The sequence below is a fragment of the Colossoma macropomum genome, unplaced genomic scaffold (assembly GCF_904425465.1).
Source record: "Colossoma macropomum unplaced genomic scaffold, Colossoma_macropomum, whole genome shotgun sequence".
NCBI classification, from domain to species: Eukaryota; Metazoa; Chordata; class Actinopteri; order Characiformes; family Serrasalmidae; genus Colossoma; species Colossoma macropomum.
The window spans coordinates 7,123,086-7,141,749 of NW_023494808.1; the positions used below are offsets into that span (position 1 = coordinate 7,123,086).

The following is an 18,664-nucleotide window of genomic DNA, read 5'->3' on the forward strand; positions in this document are numbered from 1 at the left end:
TTGCTGGGTGTTGGGGTTTAGGCTCTGGTAGGCTGAATTGGATTGGTTGGCGTTGGGCTTTAGGCTCTAGTAGACTGAATCTGATTGGTTGGTGTTGGGCTTTATGGTCTGGTAGACTGAATCTGATTGACTGGTGTTGGAGTTTAGACTCTGGTAGTCTGAATCTAAACAGTTGGTATTCGTTTTAGACTCTGATAGACTGAATCTCATTGTTTGATGTTGAGCTTTAGGCTCTGGTTGACTGAATTTGATTGGTTGGTGTTGGGGTTTAGGCTCTGGAAGTCTGAATCTGATTGACAGGTGTTGGAGTTTATGCTCTGGTAGGCTGAATTGGATTGGTTGGTGTTGGGGTCAAGGCTCTGGTAGGCTGAATCTGAACAGTTGGTATTTGGTTTAGACTCTGGTAGACTGAACCTAGTTCCTGGGTGTTTGGGTCTAGGCTCTGGTAGACTGAATCTGATTGGATGGTGTTGGAGTTTAGACTCTGGTAGACTGAACCTAGTTGCTGGGTGTTTGGGTCTAGGCTCTGGTAGACTGAATGTGATTGGATGGTTTTGGGGTTTAGGCTCTGGTAGACTGAATCTGATTGGTTGTTGTTGGGGTTTAGGCTCTGGTAGACTGAATCCAGTTGGTTGGTGTGGGGGTTTGGCTCTGGTAGACTGAACCTGATTGCTGGGTGTTGGGGTTTAGGTTCTTGTAGTCCAGGCTCATTGTCACAGATTTGTGATTTCCAGTTGAATTATTTTCGTAGTCTGTTCCATCCTAGAACAGTAAACACAACAGAATTTTAAGAGAACTGATCATGTAGACTACTACACAATACTAGAAACATAAACAAACAATTTAACCCCTTAAATGGCCAGGGCTCATGGGCAGGCCCAAAGTTTTATTACACATTTCTATAATCTAAAAACAGCTCAGCCAGTTTGCACTGAAGTCCCTGTAGTTACTGAATAATAAGCCTTAGCATGTAATAAACCTGAGATTTTAAGAGGTTAAAATAAATTAGAAGTGTATTCTGTTTGGAAAAATCATTATTTCATAATTTCATTATCTTATTTCTTTAGTTCCTGAATTTTAATTTCCAATTCATTTGACATCTAAATGTTCTCTAAGCTTTATTAACTAATTTGGGGTTTTCAAAAGTATCCCAATGATTAATTAACAGATGTTCGTATTGCTTATTACTTCTTACTTATAAACACTAGTTACGGTTGCTATTCAATAAGTACTCTTTTGGTTATTTATCTAGACAGTAGGCATTTATTTGCTTACAAAAATCTAATATTGGAATAAATACAATTAACATTAAAATAATAAGCAGTAGTTTTTTGAACTTGAAAGTGTTCATGTAACCTCTTCCAGTATTATTTGTAGTTTATCATCCAATACCTGGTTTAGCATCCAGAAAATATCTGGAAGCAAAGTGTGTTCCTAAAACGAGCCCAAAAACATAGTGATTTTTTTTATTTATTTATTTTTTTTGAAAATAAGAGAATTTTAACCCCTTAAAACCCCAGGCTTATTACATGCACTATATGGACAAAAATATTGGGACACATCTCTTAATCATTGAATTCAGGTGTTTCGTTCAGTCCAGTTGCGACTGGTGTATAAAATCAAGCGTCTTGCCATGCAGTCTGCCTTTACAAACATTTGTGACAGAATAGGTCATTCTAAAGAGCTCACTGAATTCAAGCATGGTTCTGTAATAGAATGCCACTGCTGCAACAAGTCAGTTTGCAAAACTTCTTTCTCGCCTAGATATTCCATGATCAACTGTGAGTGATATTATTAAAAAAATGGAAGCGTTTAGGAACCACAGAAGCTCAGCCATGAAGTGTCAGACCATGTAAAGTTACAGAGCAGGTTGCCAAGTGCTGAGTAGCATACAGCACAAAAGTCACCAACGCTCTGCTGATCAATAACTGCAGAGTTTAAAACTACTCTGGCATCAACATCAGCACAAAAAAACTTTGCACCAGGAGCTTCATGGCATGAGTTTCCATGGCTGAGAAGCTGCATGCAAGCCTTACATCACAAAGAACAATGATAAGCATTGGATGGAGTGGTGTAAAGCACCGCCACTGGACTCTGGAGCAGTGGAATGTATTCTGTGGAGTGATGAATCACGCTTCTCTATCTGACTGTCTGATAGATGAGTTTGGTTTTGACGAATGCCAGGAGAACATTAAAAATGCTTCAGCATACTAAGACATTTTGGACAATTGTATGCTTCTAACTTTGTGGGAACAGTTTGGGGAAGAACCTTTTCTGTTCCAGCATGACTGAGCCCCAGTGTACAAAGGAAGGTCCATAAAAGCATAGTTGGGTGAGTTTGGTTTGGAAGAGCTTGACTGGCCCTCATAGAGCCCTGACCTCAACCCCATCAACAGAGATTGCGAGCCAGGCCCTGTCATCCAACATCAGTACCTCACAAATGCTTTTCTGGATGAATGGGCAAACATTCCCACAGACACACACCAAAATCTTGTAGAAAGCTCCCCAGAAGAGTGGAAGCTGTTTTAGCTGCAAACTCCACATTAATGCCAATGGATTTGGAATGGGGTGTCATAAAAGCTCCTGTAGGTGTCCGATACTTTTGTCCATATAGTGTACTAAGGCTTATTATTCAGTAACTACACCGACTTCAATGCAAACTGGTTGAGCTGGTTATAGAAGTGTGTAATAAAACTTTGGGCCTGCCAGCAGGCCCTGGCCATGTAAAGGGTTAACTGTATTTATATTTTTATTTATTTATGTAATTATCTGTTACTATACAATGTATCACCTCCTTTTACCCATCAATGAGGAAGCACCACCACAGGACCACCACTAATCAGATATTTGGGAGTGGACCATTCTCAGCACAGCAGGAACACTGACATGTTAGGGGCATAGATTGTGTGGCTTCATGGTTTTCACCTACAGTGTATACACTGGCTACTAAATTAGACAAACTTAAATCATTAGTACACCCAGTTAGAGGCTACTACAGTTCCTTTTTCCATGCCCAGTTTGTGTTAGCCAATTTCTTGCCCTTTATCAATGGTCAGCATCTGACTGCAAAGCTGGATATTTATGGATCATGGACCAACTTCAAACTTGCACTGACTCTGACATGTATAAGCCCCAGCAATATTGCTGTGCCTGATACACATGTATAATCGGTAACTGAATACCTATAAACTGAGCCTATATGCTAGGTGTATTTCATATACTTGAAAGTTAGCGTAAGTTAGTAGAACATTTAGGCACCCATAAGCCCTTTCACCTACCTCAGCACTTCCTGTGACTGGCCCACTTGAGTGGTGACAGTTGACTGAAAAAACACACATATAAGATAGCACGTGTTAATCTGTGTTTGTGTGTGTGTGTGCACCTCTGTGTATTTGTGTACATGTAAGTTTATTTTATTACCTGAGCCTGAATTGCCTGCACTGTTCTTTTTTAGTCTGTCATAAAAAACCTGAGACACACCAACAAACAGCAGCAGGGCAGCACCTACACTCAGTGGGATGAAGACAGCCAGATACGGGGCTTCAGTAGAGCTGAGAGCTGCAACGGTGGAACACCAAATGAAAAAGAATTACAAACCATGCCTCGTGCGTTTAGACATGAACTTGTCTATGTTTTTAGATATTTCCTAACAACTGAATTTTAAAACTGAATCCTTCATGCATTGAGTATAAGTTAGTATATGCCATTGCTGTTTATATGTTCATATTAAATAGACTGTACTGTGGATCCAGACCTGTTTCAGATGTACTGGGCTGGTTGAGGAAGTTTGTGACTGAACGAGGTGCAGAGGAGATGATGGTTGGTGATACATTCAGAGCTATATATTCAAAACAAAGACAGTAAAAACAGCTTGTTATTTTAAACACTGTACTTACACTAGTTGGCCATTTTATCAGGTAATTTTGTTTTTGCAGAATTTATCACCTCTCACTCCCCCCCCCACCCCTCCCTACCAACCCCTTTTTACCAATGGAAAGTGACCACCAGAGTATACAATAAACAGTACAATTCTATAAGTAAATTCCTACAAATCACCTGGGAATAGTTTCCAAAGAATTAGCTATGAAGACCTTATAAATGCATCATAATACATTAATACCACATTTCTAATCTTGCTTCGGAATGATATGCTTATTAATCACTTGAGAAGCAGACATTTAATGAGCAATAGAACACCAGAGGGAGAGTGTTATCACGAATAACATCACGGCTGTGATTTAGTCACATGCATGAGCCGAAGGCAAGTGCCATAGAGCTGTGATGTTATTCGCAATAAGGCATGACCTTCAATGTTCAATTGCTTTTATACAACAGTTTTTACAAAATAAATAAACAAAATAAATCAAATAAGCCCTGAAATTTAAACTGAATATGCTTTAATACTGACGATATCTTCAGCCAAAAAGTAGTTCCACAACAAATGAGTTCTTGCTATGCAGCAGAGAAAGAATCCCTAAAAGGATAATCTTTTTTGTACAAAGCTGTTCTACAAGCACACCAAGTTCATTAAATTATTCATCATATGTCTGTGTCAGGACAGAACATCTTGACCTGCAAGTACATTTCTTGGCAATCATGTCTTGTTCAGCCTTGGTTTCCTATTTCTTTCACACCTCATCTGCATATTGCTCTTAGAAATCTTTTTTATCTCTGTATTGACCAGCCATGTCTGCTAAGTGTATAAAAAGGCCCTTCCGTACCAAAATAAATGAGTGTGTCTCAGAACTTTGATGCACGTATGTGTGTGTCTTTGCTTCTTCCGCACTCCCAGAGCTCTGAAGGAGAACAGGCAGACAGAGCAAGGTCAAGGTGGGATCAGAACAGGGGCTACAATATTGAACAGATTAGGGGTGTGAATTCTAAGGGGAATCCTTGAAAGATAGGATACACTAGTCTGTTTGGGTTATCCGTTACTGTTCCAGCCAAGTAGCGAAGACTGATCCCAACCTCCACTCTGTTTGTTCTCTAAATAAAAATGGGGGTTAAAACTGTAAAATCTAATTCTGGGGAAAGCCCAAGGAACTGGATGGACAGGAATAATTTAGGTGAGGGCACCGTCCTGTGGCTAGATAATTTGGCGGGATGGACAGAAGGATCTCATTCTTATTTTCATTGGACATGTCCGAGAGATGGATCTTTCGAGGAAACTTACATGAGATTAGCAGCAATATGCATAAGAGATTGTGTAGGGGATCCCAAATGGGATTATGAATATATGGTGCATTGTCTGATGACATGGAGTAAAATAAAAATTGAATGAGATAAATATGTCACCCCTAAAAGGGCAAGGAAGGTTAACAAAAAGACCAAGTCAGCAGAATATTGCTGCACCTTTTTCCATGTGGTAATGCTCATAGCACCTGATCTTACTGTAATAAAACAGATTGTTTCCAATCTCCCATCCCCACACCAATGTCTAGTTACTCCCAGCTCTCAGGTCTAGATTATAGAAATCTCAGGTACTAGGGTCAAAATAATGAGTGGAAGAGGCAAGGGGCATGTTATTGTGGAAAAGAGGGGCATTGGATCAGATAATGTAGAAAAAAGTGCTCTGATGAAAGTCAATCTCAAAACCATCTCAGAATCAGACAGGGGGCCCTAAAACACACACCGGACAACTTGCTGTCTGGAAACTGATGGATGCGTAGGTCTGCCTACAGAATACACCCCTGAGTTGTTGAAGATGCACCCAATTTGACAATGCTTTGACATTAACTATTATTTCTGGTGATTTGCCACTTATGGAACTGTATGTAGTTTGCAAAAGGTTTAGTTTTCTTGTAGACAGTGGGGCGACATTTTCTTCAATTAGTGGTTATGAATATAATGGGCCAGTGTAACTGCCAAAATTAATTCTGTGGAAATGAGTGGGGTGCCAATTTCATGATCAAAAACACCTCAGCTGTCAGTAACCAAATAATCGGGGAATCCCTAAATCATTATGAGCAGAATGCAAGGACCATGTAGGTCTATTAAATTGTGAACTGTATAAAGCCCAATTGTCAACACAACAGTAAGTGTGCTGCAAGCAATACCCTTTGTCTAGAGAAAAGGAGGAAGGAATTAATGGTGTAATACAATCACTGTTGAAACACTGTATGATAGTTGTTACGAGGACATTTTGACATGTACTAACAATCTGTCTATTAAAACCTGTTCACCACAATCCCCAGCTTTTCATTTACATCAAATTCTGTCTCTCCCTGATTCCGAGTTTCTGCGTGACACTCACTACTGTTGTGCTGACATTGTGGAAGAGTCTGCCTGCCGTGCTGATGTGTTGTCATCGCCACTGAAACAAGGTGAAAAGGTTTTTGTAAATGGCTCATGCTCTAAGCCCTGTGATGGTGTTTTTTCTATGTGGTTATGCTGTATGTCAACTTCCTAATTTGGTAATTGAAGCACACTCACTTCCTCATCAGTCAGCACAGATGGTAGAACTTGTGGCCCTCATTAGGGCATGTACTCTAATTAAAGATCGAGACATCAGCATCCTGACTGACAGCAGGTATAATTGGGGCACAGCTCATAATTATGGTCGTATCTGGGCCCAGTGTGGGTTTGTAACAGCTGACAGGAAACCAATATCTAACTCCACACTGATTTCTGATTTATTTTATGCTTGCACTTTACTCAGGAGACTGGCTATTGTCAAAGTTAAGGGCCATGAGTCCCCTAGTTTCGGGATAGGAAGCAGCTGGTAATTTTTTAGGAGATGCTGTTGCGAGACACGCCACAAAAAATGGCCCACCATACCCATACATTAATCAGCAAAATTGTTCTTTCTCAGTTTTCTCTTATCCATTTTCCACTGATCCTAGCATTACTGACATTACCATAATGCAATAAATTGCCTCACAAGTAGATAAGGACTACTGGTCCTCACACAATAGTAATGACCATTCTGATGGCATTTTGACCTGTCCTGAGGTTCGCATAGCATTGCCTTCACATGTTGCATGAAGAGAGGTGACTGAAAATATTAACAGAAGATAGTGTATTCCAGAAGTGACAAAAACAACAAAGTTGATTTTAGATGCATGTCTGATATGTACAAAGAACCATTGTCTCCTTTTGAGGTTTTGATGGGACGAGCGTTCCCAACGTTGTGGGTGCAAGGTGAACCTGGTCCGATGAACAGTGGTGACATAGACATAATTGTGTTGGATTACACGGCCGCCCTGATTGACAAGTTAACCAGCATTCAAGTTAGTGTTGCTGTTTCTCTCCCTCTCCCCACAGACCAACCAACACACCTGTTTAAACAAGGCCACAAGGTACTATTTAAACGTTTGCTTTCCAGGAAGGTGTGAAGCACTCTACGGACCACCATGCACTGTCATTGCAGTAACCAGAACAGCTGTTTTGACTAATGCACAACTGCAATACATATATGCTAGTAGAATAAAATGGGCCCCCCAGATAGATTGAGTTGTAAATATTTGGTTGTGTCCTTTTTGTTGTTTTTCTCTTCTTTTAGTAACCCGAAAAAGCTGATGTGCATTGATTGACATGATGTGAATGTGAATTGCTGTAGGTGGACCTCATCTGATGAAGACTGCAGTCCAGATAGATTATCACCTATCCACAATGGACTTTGAGAAGACAGATTTGATCAAGATGAGCTATTGATGGCACACTGCGGGATGATGTGCTAGTAATCTCTCTCCTAGCAACCTACGCTGCCTGTCACACAGCACGAAGTTCATAAGTACATAATTCTGCATGAGTGAACATTTTAAATAACTTTTTGCTTATGTTTGAGTTGTGTTATACCTTGTGCTTGATCTTTAATTCAATGTTTGTTGAAAGATCTTCTACCCTTGCCATGGCATCTGTCCCTCTGTTGTGTGAACAAGTTTCTAATTGCTCTCATGAATACACTGGCAATGGGTCTGTCGATTATTTCATTTGTTTAAATTTTGACTATTTCCATTTTGAGCAAATGCCCGAGCATGCTCAAATCCACCTAGTAGTATGAATATCCTACACCAAAACAAAATTTGGGAAGGCTGGGACTTTTTTCCTGTACTAATTGGGCCTTGTTGCAGGTTTTTCGCCCGGCCCTGGTGGTGGACACTACTTTTTAAGAGTGTTGTTCCTAGGGAACAAAAGAGGGCAATGAAAGTAATTTCTGTGGATTTTCCTAAAAGGAGAATCTTTTTTGTACAAAACTGTTCTACAAGCACACCAAGGTCATTAAATGAATCATCATATGTCTGTGTGTCAGGACAGAACGTCTTGACCTGCAAGTATATTTCTTGGCAGCCACGTCTTGTTCAGCTGTGGTTTCCTGTTTCTTTCACACTTCAGCTCATCTGCATATTGTTCTCAGAAATCTTGTTTATCTCTATGCTGACCAACTGCTAATGAGAAACTGACTTCAGCCTCATAAAAAGTCGAACTTTGAGAGACATTTTACAAGAAACTGTTCCTTTTGCAGAAAAGTTTCCTACTGCACATGCAAGAAAACCAGCTATAGCTGAGCTAAAGCCTAAAGCAGAGCAAAGTAAGTCTGAGTTTTTGTTTATATTTTTAGCCCATACTAGCACATTAGCACATACTGAAACATACTGTATTTACAACCAAGATGGTAAAATGGACATAAAATGTGGCTCCTAAGGTGTAGAATGACAAAATGGCTCTTTTTAACATTTGGGTTGCTCTGGTCTCTTGATCTCTGTGCACAGTCCAAGATACCTGCTGATATTATAAAACCCTCCTTTTGTGTTTGTGGATAGAGTCATAGAACTGCAGAAATATTAAGTTCACACACACATCATCATCTAAACCGCTCATAATTCTGGGTCATGGGGATATCATGTTCAGCTTAGCCTTTTCAATTGTTACCAAATTAACCTGAATGTTATTTTCTAACAGCCAGTCTGTAAAGCACTTTGTAGCTCATCTTGTTTGCTGAATTGTACTGTTGATTGTCTCTAGCCAATTCCAGCATGTTCAGTTGTTTTGCCATCATTACACTTGACCTGACAGTTTCCATGGTGATGCAGTCCCGGTCTTATTCATAGTCTGGCACAATGAGCTGGAGGTCAAATGTTATTTTAAAATCAATTTTATCGCTGTCTCGTTTTGTATTAAGCACAAATACAAAACATCTGAGGTTTGTGTGCATAAAGCTTGTCATTTCTCTGCAACATGTCACTCATTACTTGGCAACATGTCAGTGGAGTGATACAGTTTTGGGGTGAAAAAGCTGTGCTGGTGTCACAAACATCAACACACTTAAAATGCTTCTCAACCACTCAGATTGTAAGGTCGGAAATAACTGTTGTATAACTTGAGATCTGACACATTGCTGGTCTCATAGCAGGTTGTAATGGATGAGCATTCACTTTAACACGTTAAACTCTCAGGGTCCTTAGGTGGGTCCAATCTACATTTTTTATTATTATTATTTTTTTTTTTATTCTCATAAGTACATGGTGATTACGGAATAATTTATTGAGGTTCCTAAATAAAAAGTCAGAAAAAGGCAATAAAACTGCAGTGTCCCATTCAACATAATGAGTGCACTCTCCCTCTTTCCCTCAAAATCAAACAGGCCCTAAAACACATTTGACAGATAAATAACAATAAATATGACAAATATCTGATATTAAATATGCAACTCAGTTTTTAATTAAAAATAAAGCCTGTCTTGCTGTGTATCAGAGTTTTAGGACTGAGCATGAATCCAAGAGGACAGAAAATCAATAAAAAAAAAACATGTCCGCCTTATGCTAATTGTTTATTTTTACTAACAATAACTAATAGAATGAATCACCATCAAAATTATTGCACTTTCAGCTCACAGACACTCCAGACAAACAATTTCTGAAAAGATAACTATTATTGCACTTGTTTTCAAGATCTCTATAATTAAAAAATATAAAATTGTGCAGGCGCTAGGTACATTTTTGATCAAAAATTAGCCAAATTCATAAAGATATGAAATTTCTGTTATCATTTACATGTCAAACAATGGCATATCTGAGTAGCCCAGGTTCTCCTGAAAATAACAACTTATGGCATGTGTGACTGTCACATGTGAATACTTTATAATTGCAATTGTAATTGACCCAAAATGCCAAAAAACAATCCCAAAAATTCTAGGTTATTGGTATTCTATATTGAGAAAATCCAAATTGAGATGTGTCATTTCTAATTATTTTGATAGTATACAGTTATTTTGAGATTTAAATGTACACATTCACTACGTTGTTCTTCTAATGTGTACTTTTAACACCTGAAAACTTAGCATAAAACTGCAGGAAAGCAAAGTTGAAGGGGAAGTGAGAGTCAGTGTGGCTTATTGATGGTAAAACATTGTGAGGTCTAGGAGTATGCTCTAGGAACAGCTTACCTTTTGGGGAATGGGTGGCAATTGTGGTAAAAAATGTTCTACGTCGGATTGTTTTTGGTGGCTTACCTGTTGTTTTATTGGTGGAGAGTGTGGGAGCATTTCTTTGGCTGTTTTTGGTGGCAGGTGGTGGTGGAGACTGGCGGAGCTTTGGTTGGGTTATTTTTGGTGGCTTAGGAGCTGATGGAGAGAAATCAGACGGTTCAACCCATCATGACCCCCACAGTGAACACAGAATATAAACCATAAGCTGAGAAGCTCATAAACAGCACATACCCTTATTCACTTTCAGACGGACTAAAGTAAAAGGGTCTCGTCCTGTTAACTCGATTCCACAGCCGTAATCTCCTGCATCCTCCATTCTGAGGTCACTGATGGTCACTACCAACTTTTTTTGCTCAGTGTTGTCATTCATAATGATTCTTCCTTTATATGTGAATGAGTCCATCCCATGACTTTTTATAAGTGTTACACAGTGTAAATAGCCTCCCTTACAGAAATACTTGGTGTAAGATTCATATCCAGTACTATAAGGACAGGTGATGACAGCGACGTTTCCATCTGTTCCTGTCTCTGTGATCTCATCATGTAGCATGCCGCTCACAACTTCTTCAAAAGTGAGAAAACAGACACACTTTATTATGAAAACGCAGCAAATACAGACATTTTTCTAAGTAGGCCGCTACTTCATTAAAGCTCATTCATTAAATGAAAAACAAGCTTATTATTTAATTCACTCGTTATCTTGCTACGATGCATAGACATATGTATTTCCTTACTCTATATAAAGAACAGCTGAATAACTTACTGACCTGAGAGCAGCATGAAGATGGTGACTCTGAGGTTCCTCATTGGGCTCCTTCACTGTTCTCCTCACAAAGCAGAGTAATGACTGAGGCTTCTGCTAGATTCAAACAAACTGATCTTCAACCATACTGTCCTTCTGTCTCCTTCTAGAGCATCTTATCCATTGGGCAGATTTTCAGTTGGCTAAGAAGGTGCAGTTTGCTGCATCAGATCTTGAAGGAAAGGCCCTCAGAGTACAGAGAGCATGTTAAAATAAAGACATTTGATTCTGTGTGTTGGTGAGTTCCTGTTACTTGTGTCCAGCACATATCTCCACCCCCTTCTCACATCCTCTACATCATGCGTGGTTTTACTGGGCTAAAGTTAACTTCCTGAATTAAACAACAGTTTCAATATCTACATGAACAGTGCAGTCCACAATAAACCCACCCTGCTCTATCAGAGACCATCTGCCAAATAGTCTCTGCTTGGAGCTTCTACAGTGATACAGAATATCTAATGTCTTCTTTTCTACATTAGAAACAGTTTTCTGGGTTTGTGTAGGACATTTAGAAGAAACTTAGTGAAGCAATTACTGATGAGGATAGTAAAGACCACTAGAGGGAGCTCTACACCTGTAATATATATGAACCCAAAGAATACACTACATATGTAATGACTTATTATGATGTTTTGATGTCCATTTCTCTTTTGAATTTATGTTGAAATTGTCACTAATGTAGTCAGTGACTAACGTATGCAAGCAGCAAGGAATTATGTGCACAACTGATATTGCAATTTATAAGATACAGCTACCATATATTTGCACTTTGTAGGTTTACAGTTATTGACTGTAGCCTATTTGTTGCTGCAAAATTATCATCCCCCTCCACCATCAATGGAAAGAGATGACCAAATGACCACTGCTTACCAGACATTATTTGGCTGGTGGTCCACAGTCAGTGACACTGGCATGGTAGTGTTGGTAACACTTTACTTGAAGGCTGTCTACATAACACATTCATAACATCTTACATAAATATTTCATAACATCAATGCTCATTAATGTTTATATCAAAATTCAATAAACATTCATGTTTTACATGACATTGATATGGACTATTATGCCATTTTATGGAGAGACATTTTTCAAATTAAAAGTCCTCTCCTTTATTTTTGAAAAACTATATTATTTTCAGTGATACACCTCATTTCTGAACAGCCAAAACAAAAAATCACCTTATTTCACCACTTTGGTCATGAAGTGCTTTGACACTTAGACACATTTTGCCTATACTTTCAACCCATTTTTAATTATTTGTTTTTTCTTAAGCATTCGCATTTTGCACTTTATCATTCTATCTCCTTTTTACTCTGTCTTCTTTAAATTTTATTGTGCCAAAAGATTAATTCAGCAGTCGATATACTGTTGAGGAAAACGTCATTTATCCTACGTTTAACCCTCTTGGGATTAAATGTTAGCACTCCTAGTGAAGTTCTTCTTTATTGGAAAAGGCACAAGTGGAGAAGTGTTTATGAATACAGCAGTGTTGATGGGGTTTTTAAACACATTAGTATCACTGCTAGGTTGAGAGTGGAATGCCACCCAGAAAAATCCAGCCAATAGCAGCTTTGCAATCAGAAACTGAGGACTGATTAGAGCAGAGCAGATGGCAGGAGTCACACCAAATGAATCACACCCAATTCTGCTCGTTCAGTCACTTGGTTTCAGTCTTCAAACAACTGATCAAGTGTGCTCCAGCCGTAGGCGTGCCTACCGCCTTTTTAGGAGTGCCCAAGCACCCCTAAATTGAGTCCTAGCACCCCTAAAAATAAGAGTAAAAAGTCATATTTTGTGTTTTTTTCTTAGAAATGGAAGTTTGTTTCTGAAAAGCAAATGTATGATCCACTTTCTCTCTCCTACTCTTCCCCTGCCCCGCTCTCCCCAAAGCCCTGCAGTAGCTGTGCTGAGCACGCACGCATACACACACGCACACACACGCACACACACACACACACACACACACGTGCACTAGAGCCAGTTACAGTGCGACTGTGTGGTGTGGTGGCTTCAGTAATTAGTATAGATGAGGATTTCTTATCATTCAACACCAACACTCCTGTTAATGTTAGGCAGGAGTAGCTATATGACATATATATATATATATATATATATATATATATATATATATATATATATATATATAGCAAGCTAATATTGCAGGTTGTCAATCAACCACTGTCCACTGTTTGAATTCGAGTGAGAGAAGGAAGCTGTTGTGCCATTGGTATGTCTATGTGTTTATATTAAAGCCAATGTGTGCTGGACTAGTACTGTCTGTATGTGTATCAGCTAATTAACATTATAGAATAATAAAGGGCATGATGAGAAAAAAAAAAATATTAAACGAGGGGGGGGTGTCTACTCTCATTGTGTCTGATCCTAGAATCGCCCCTGGCTCCTTTGCTGGGATGAAAACCTGCCACCCAACCGGTCATTTGCGGATTAGACTGGACAGTTCTGTACCAGAGGATGGTTAACACAAACTGTGCATCGACAGATGGACCTCAGTCTCTAACTGCCCACCAGAAAGGTGGAACTAGAGGGGAGTGTGCCACACACTGCCAACTACCGTGACAGTTTGTGAAGCAACACAATTGCATCTGTATGGTAGATGTATCTGATAAGAAGGCCAGTGAGAGTAGGTAGAAGGTAGGTGGACCTAATAAACATACATGGTTAGCGTATTTAGAATCGTATGCAAAGTCTGGGCATCTCTGATCAAAAGACATCTATTGTTGATTTTGTAAGTGAAAATAAGTTAATGCACCCCCTACAGAGAGCACACTTTCTGCACATTTCAGCATTTTATAGGTAATGTTTTATATTTTATAAACAGAAATTGTACAGTAAAATTTACAGAAAAATACCATATTTAATTTTGCTGTCTGTAGAGAATGTGTTAACTTATTTTCACCTAGAAAATCAACAAAAACGTTTGATGAGGTGTGCTCAAAGAGCAGGGGTGTCAAACATACAGTCAGGAGCTGGAACCTGGCCAAATATGAATCTTATCCAGCCTGCCAGATGAACATAGAACCCATGTTCTAAATTAGCCCTGCGATGTACTGGCATCCAGGGTGTATCCTGCCTTCTGCCCAGTGACCGCTGGGATAGGCACCAGCACCTTAAGATCAGTTAGCTAGCTGTGTTAGCTTTTTTAGCTTAGCTCACAGCTTAATACATTAGTCAGATTACAGGACTGTACAGTGCTCACATTTGCGATTACCACATTCTAAAGATAAATATTAATTCACACATATGTTCTTTACATCAAAGCGTGGTAAAAGACCTTGTGCTGAAGATGACGCATCATCAGCACCTAAAATTGCACCAACTAGCCTGATAAGAAAAATAATCGCAGTTACAAAGAGTTGATGTGTCATTGATCTACTAAACAATTTTTTTTTGTTTGTTTGTTTTTGGTCTGACCTATTTGACGTTGGACTGAATGAAAATTGGTTTCTTATCTAAAATAAGTATGAGACCCCTGATACAGAGGATTGGGTTGTAAAATGTACTTGAAGTTGATGACCGAAGTTCTTTTACATAATTTAAATGTTCTCTCTCTCTCTCTCTCTCTCTCTCTCTCTCTCTCTCTCTCTCTCTTTCTCTCTCTTACTCACATGCTTTTTAATGATTAACTATTGTGTGGGTTTTATGGCGTTCACCGGGGTGCATGCAAATATAAATTTGACTGCTCTCCGTCCACCTTCTCATTATTATTTTTTCCTCTTTTTAATGAATAACCAGTCCAGCTCTGTTGTACATGACTTTTGTGTTTCGATTAGAAGCAGATAGTTTGTGATAGACTTTCCTGGAAGAGAAAATCTACACTCCACTGTACATTGCTGCTTAACTCAGACTACAGATTACCAGTTAAAAGTGTGAATAGCATTCAATTTTATTTATTTTAATAAAGTATCTGCCATTAGGCTGAACCCATAGTCATGTAGGGGAGACTGGGGACAGTTGTAACACTTTTTTATGCATTTCTCTCAGTAGTAACTGAGGGAGTATTTGGACTAGGCCAATCACATTTTACATATTAAACTTACATCTGTCTGCTAGTTAATTATATTATTTAAGGAAGCTTACATATGACTATTTATTTGAATGGAAGAAATCAGATGTTGCACCTGATCTCAACCCTAAAGACAATTGTTACATGTTAAAAATGCATTAAATTTCACTAACAACTTTTGCTTTTTATCTCAATAAGCATAGTATTCATGAAATGTGCATTGCTCTACAATAATATCATATTATTATTTATTTATACACTAATCTTACAGTTTTATGATTTATTTTGTAATATTTATCACTGTCCTGACTGTCCTGCCTTCATCCCTGACGTCACGCCTCCTGCTGGCTTAGCAGAGACTAAGCACTCCTCACTCCGTTCAGAACTCCAACTCCCAGAATCTTCTGGGGATCCCATGACCATGGACACTTGACCATCCACCTATCCGCGCTCCCGTTCACCTGATTATTGATTGTTGATGCCTGTTCTAGTGCCTTTGTAACCTGTTTGTGTCCATAGCTTTATTGTGGTGAAGTAGTGTATCAGTCTACTGTGCATTTCTGTGTTTGACGTCTCTGTTTGTTTTGCTCTTTTTCTCATTCTCGGTTCTAGCCTGACCCCTTTTTGACTCTTTCATGTAGTGATCTCTAGCTCATGTTCCCTCATTCTGATTTAGCTTATCCTGCATTGCCCCGTTTGCCCGTGTATGGACCCTTGCCTCTTGTTGTAGTACAATCTCAGAAATAAAGGTAGTTTACTGTCACTGGTCCAGTACACCTCCTGTCACTGTGGTGGTTCCATCAAGGGTACATCTCAGTACCTTTAGGAAGCATAACTGTGCCATAATCCATTGAAATTATATTTCTACATTGTAGTGACTCCACACACCCCGTCTCGTCTGCAGGCTTTTTATTTTATTATTCTGTTTTAAAAGATTAGGTCATGAAAAACTTATTTAAGGTTCATAATTAGACCTTAAAACCACCGTTGTACCTTTGAGGTGCCTTTGACCTGATCATATTTGAGGCTTTTACCAAAATATTGAGGGGAACCCCATCTTCTTCCTTGCTTTTGGCATAGCCTACTGATAAACAAACAGAATACAGATTCTACTTTTAGATTATTTTGTCATTGTTTTGGAAATTATTTTCTGTATCATTAGCTTCACATGGTCTTATGATATATTCGCTCATTCTGTTCATCATAAGCAATGAAACAGATAAATTGTGCCTATGTTGAACTAAAAATGTTAAACACTGCCGTGCGGTAAATTTTGATATTGCTGCTTAGCTTGGGGATGAATGCCATAACTTGTTGTCACCGTGCCCATCAGATCACCCACGACAGATGTCACGCTTCCGGGTCCCCCCCCCCCCGCCTTGCCTAGCACTCTCCACTCCATTTCCCATAATTCCAGTCCCAATGATGTCACCAATTCCTCCAATCACGTGCAACTGCCTCGTTCTCGGTCACCTGATTTCTAGTTCTAATCACCTGTGTTTGTGTTTGTCTCAGAACTTAAATAGTCCTTGGTTTGTTCTCATCTTTGCGAGGTATTGCCAATTTCTTGGACTACTGAGCAGTATTTCTTTGATTGTTTGACTTGTGCCCTGAACCTTTTGTCTGCTTTCTGGATTTTGCTCTTCTGTGTTTGCCCTTTTGCTCTGGTCACTAGTGTGTTTTGTATTGTCCAGTTTTTTGACTTTTTGCTTGGCTTATGGATTCTGATTTTGGATTTGCCCTGAAACTGTTCTCTCATTAAACCACTTCTGTTTTTAAGATCTGCAAGCGTCTTTCTGTGCTTGTGCAGCATTACAACAGAACATCATGTGTTGACACACTGACACACATGCTAACTATGCCACTTGGAAGTCAACAAAACAGCGATCCCAACTCAGTAAGTTTTGATTAATACATACAAAAGCTCAGCACTCTATGACAACAAATACAGCTCATGAAAAAACTACTCTCATTCCTCCAGAACAAGTTTTTTTTTTATATATATATATATATTTTTTCCCCCAATAAATGCAGCAGCTGATGTTGAAAGTGTTATCTGTCTTCCTGGTGGGGGTGGGGGAGGGGTGTAACTGAACATGTGCGATGTGAGTGTCATCACTCTAGCATGTTTCTGATTAGAGGAATAAAACTTGTTGCAACCATCCCCAATCTCCCCTTCATATGTCATAATAATCATAGAACACACACACACACACACACACACACACACACACACACACACAAACATGTACATAACTTAATTTGGAATAATAATATTATTAATAATAATAATAAGAAGAAGAAGAATAATAATAAATGTAATTTGTTTATAGCACCTTTCTCAAACTTAGTTAACAAAACAACAGTAAGCAGCAAACAAAGCACATACACACAGTTCTCTGTCTGGCAGGGAGAAAACTCTCCCAACCTCAGTGCAAACTCCCTCAATTACTATGTCAGCAGATGCAATCTGATCAATACAGTTCTGCAGGCAAAGGCTAGCATTATTGTTAATGTACCAAGACACAACACCATTGGAAGTAAAATACTGTGGTTTGTCATTATAGTTGTACAGGACTAGTCCTGTTATAACACATTACCACTGTCAACTGCACTGTGTCTTAAAACCCCAGGCCTTTCATATACTAAGGCTAATTATACAATAACTACAGGGACTCCAATGCAAACTAGCTGAGCTATTCTTAGGTTATAGAAGCGTGTAATGGCCATGGCCATTTAAAGGGTTAAAGCTCTAAATGGCCTTAAAGCACTTGTGTACCTCAAAGAATATCTGAATCTTAGATCTGCAGAACTGAACTCAGTTACACGTTTTATTAGAGAGTTAGGCTCAGTAAATAGATGAAATAGATGAAAATGTCTCTTAAACGTAGCTTTTAATTAAAGGTATTTTTTTTTTCTATTTGTTTCAATGGATCTTTAATATTGCCTCAGTTTATTTTATTGAATAAACTATAATTCTATAAACTATAATAGTTGTAGTATTTTATGTGTCATATGTATGTGCCATTAAAGTTACATTTGCAGCTGTAAGGACAAATATTTATTATTAATTATTAATGCTATCATGTTTAGACAGGTAGCTGCAGGCATCATCCAAAAGACTTAGAGGCTTGGGGGCTGTGAGGTCAATGTCCAGTCGTTGGGCATCACAGCCACAACATTTGCATGTGACCCAAAGACTTCCCAGGAAGGTATGCAGAGCAGGAGTAGTTGTAAAAACCTTTGTTTATGCAGATTAGAAGTTGGTGTTAAAGCCTTTGTTTATGTAAATGTCATTAGCGATACTGCAGTGCTATAAAACACACTTCATGTGAAAGCAGAACATCATTACTGAAAGCATAAAAACAAAGTCATCATTACAGTATGTGTCACCTAGGTTTTTTGAAGGTCT

General features: G+C 38.8%; 1 protein-coding gene across 3 annotated transcripts; it reads right to left on the bottom strand.

Moving 5' to 3' along the window:
* Nucleotides 1-102: 102 nt before the first annotated feature.
* Nucleotides 103-11,471, bottom strand: LOC118797824 (CMRF35-like molecule 5). 3 transcript variants are annotated; one of them, XM_036557097.1, is made up of 7 exons: nucleotides 11,194-11,471; nucleotides 10,658-10,987; nucleotides 10,451-10,561; nucleotides 3,755-3,838; nucleotides 3,421-3,558; nucleotides 3,279-3,322; nucleotides 103-762 (listed from the first exon to the last, which is right to left on the bottom strand). In XM_036557097.1, exons 1-7 carry the CDS (start codon nucleotides 11,231-11,233, stop codon nucleotides 604-606), a joined length of 906 nt encoding a protein of 301 aa, XP_036412990.1. In that variant the 5' UTR covers nucleotides 11,234-11,471; the 3' UTR covers nucleotides 103-603. The 3 variants fall into 3 exon arrangements, with proteins under 3 accessions (XP_036412990.1, XP_036412989.1, XP_036412991.1); XM_036557096.1 differs by having other exon boundaries at nucleotides 10,658-10,990; XM_036557098.1 differs by lacking the exon at nucleotides 3,755-3,838 and having other exon boundaries at nucleotides 10,658-10,990.
* Between the last annotated feature and the right edge of the window lie 7,193 nt (nucleotides 11,472-18,664).

Excerpts from the sequence above, each read along its gene's own strand:
- LOC118797824 (XM_036557096.1), bottom strand. The coding sequence starts at position 11,233 with ATGAGGAACCTCAGAGTCACCATCTTCATGCTGCTCTCAG. Across the intron at positions 10,562-10,657 it reads CCGTCTGAAAGTGAATAAGG|CTCCTAAGCCACCAAAAATA; the intron begins GTATGTGCTGTT and ends TCTCTCCATCAG. Across the intron at positions 3,323-3,420 it reads TGCAGGCAATTCAGGCTCAG|TCAACTGTCACCACTCAAGT; the intron begins GTAATAAAATAA and ends GTGTTTTTTCAG.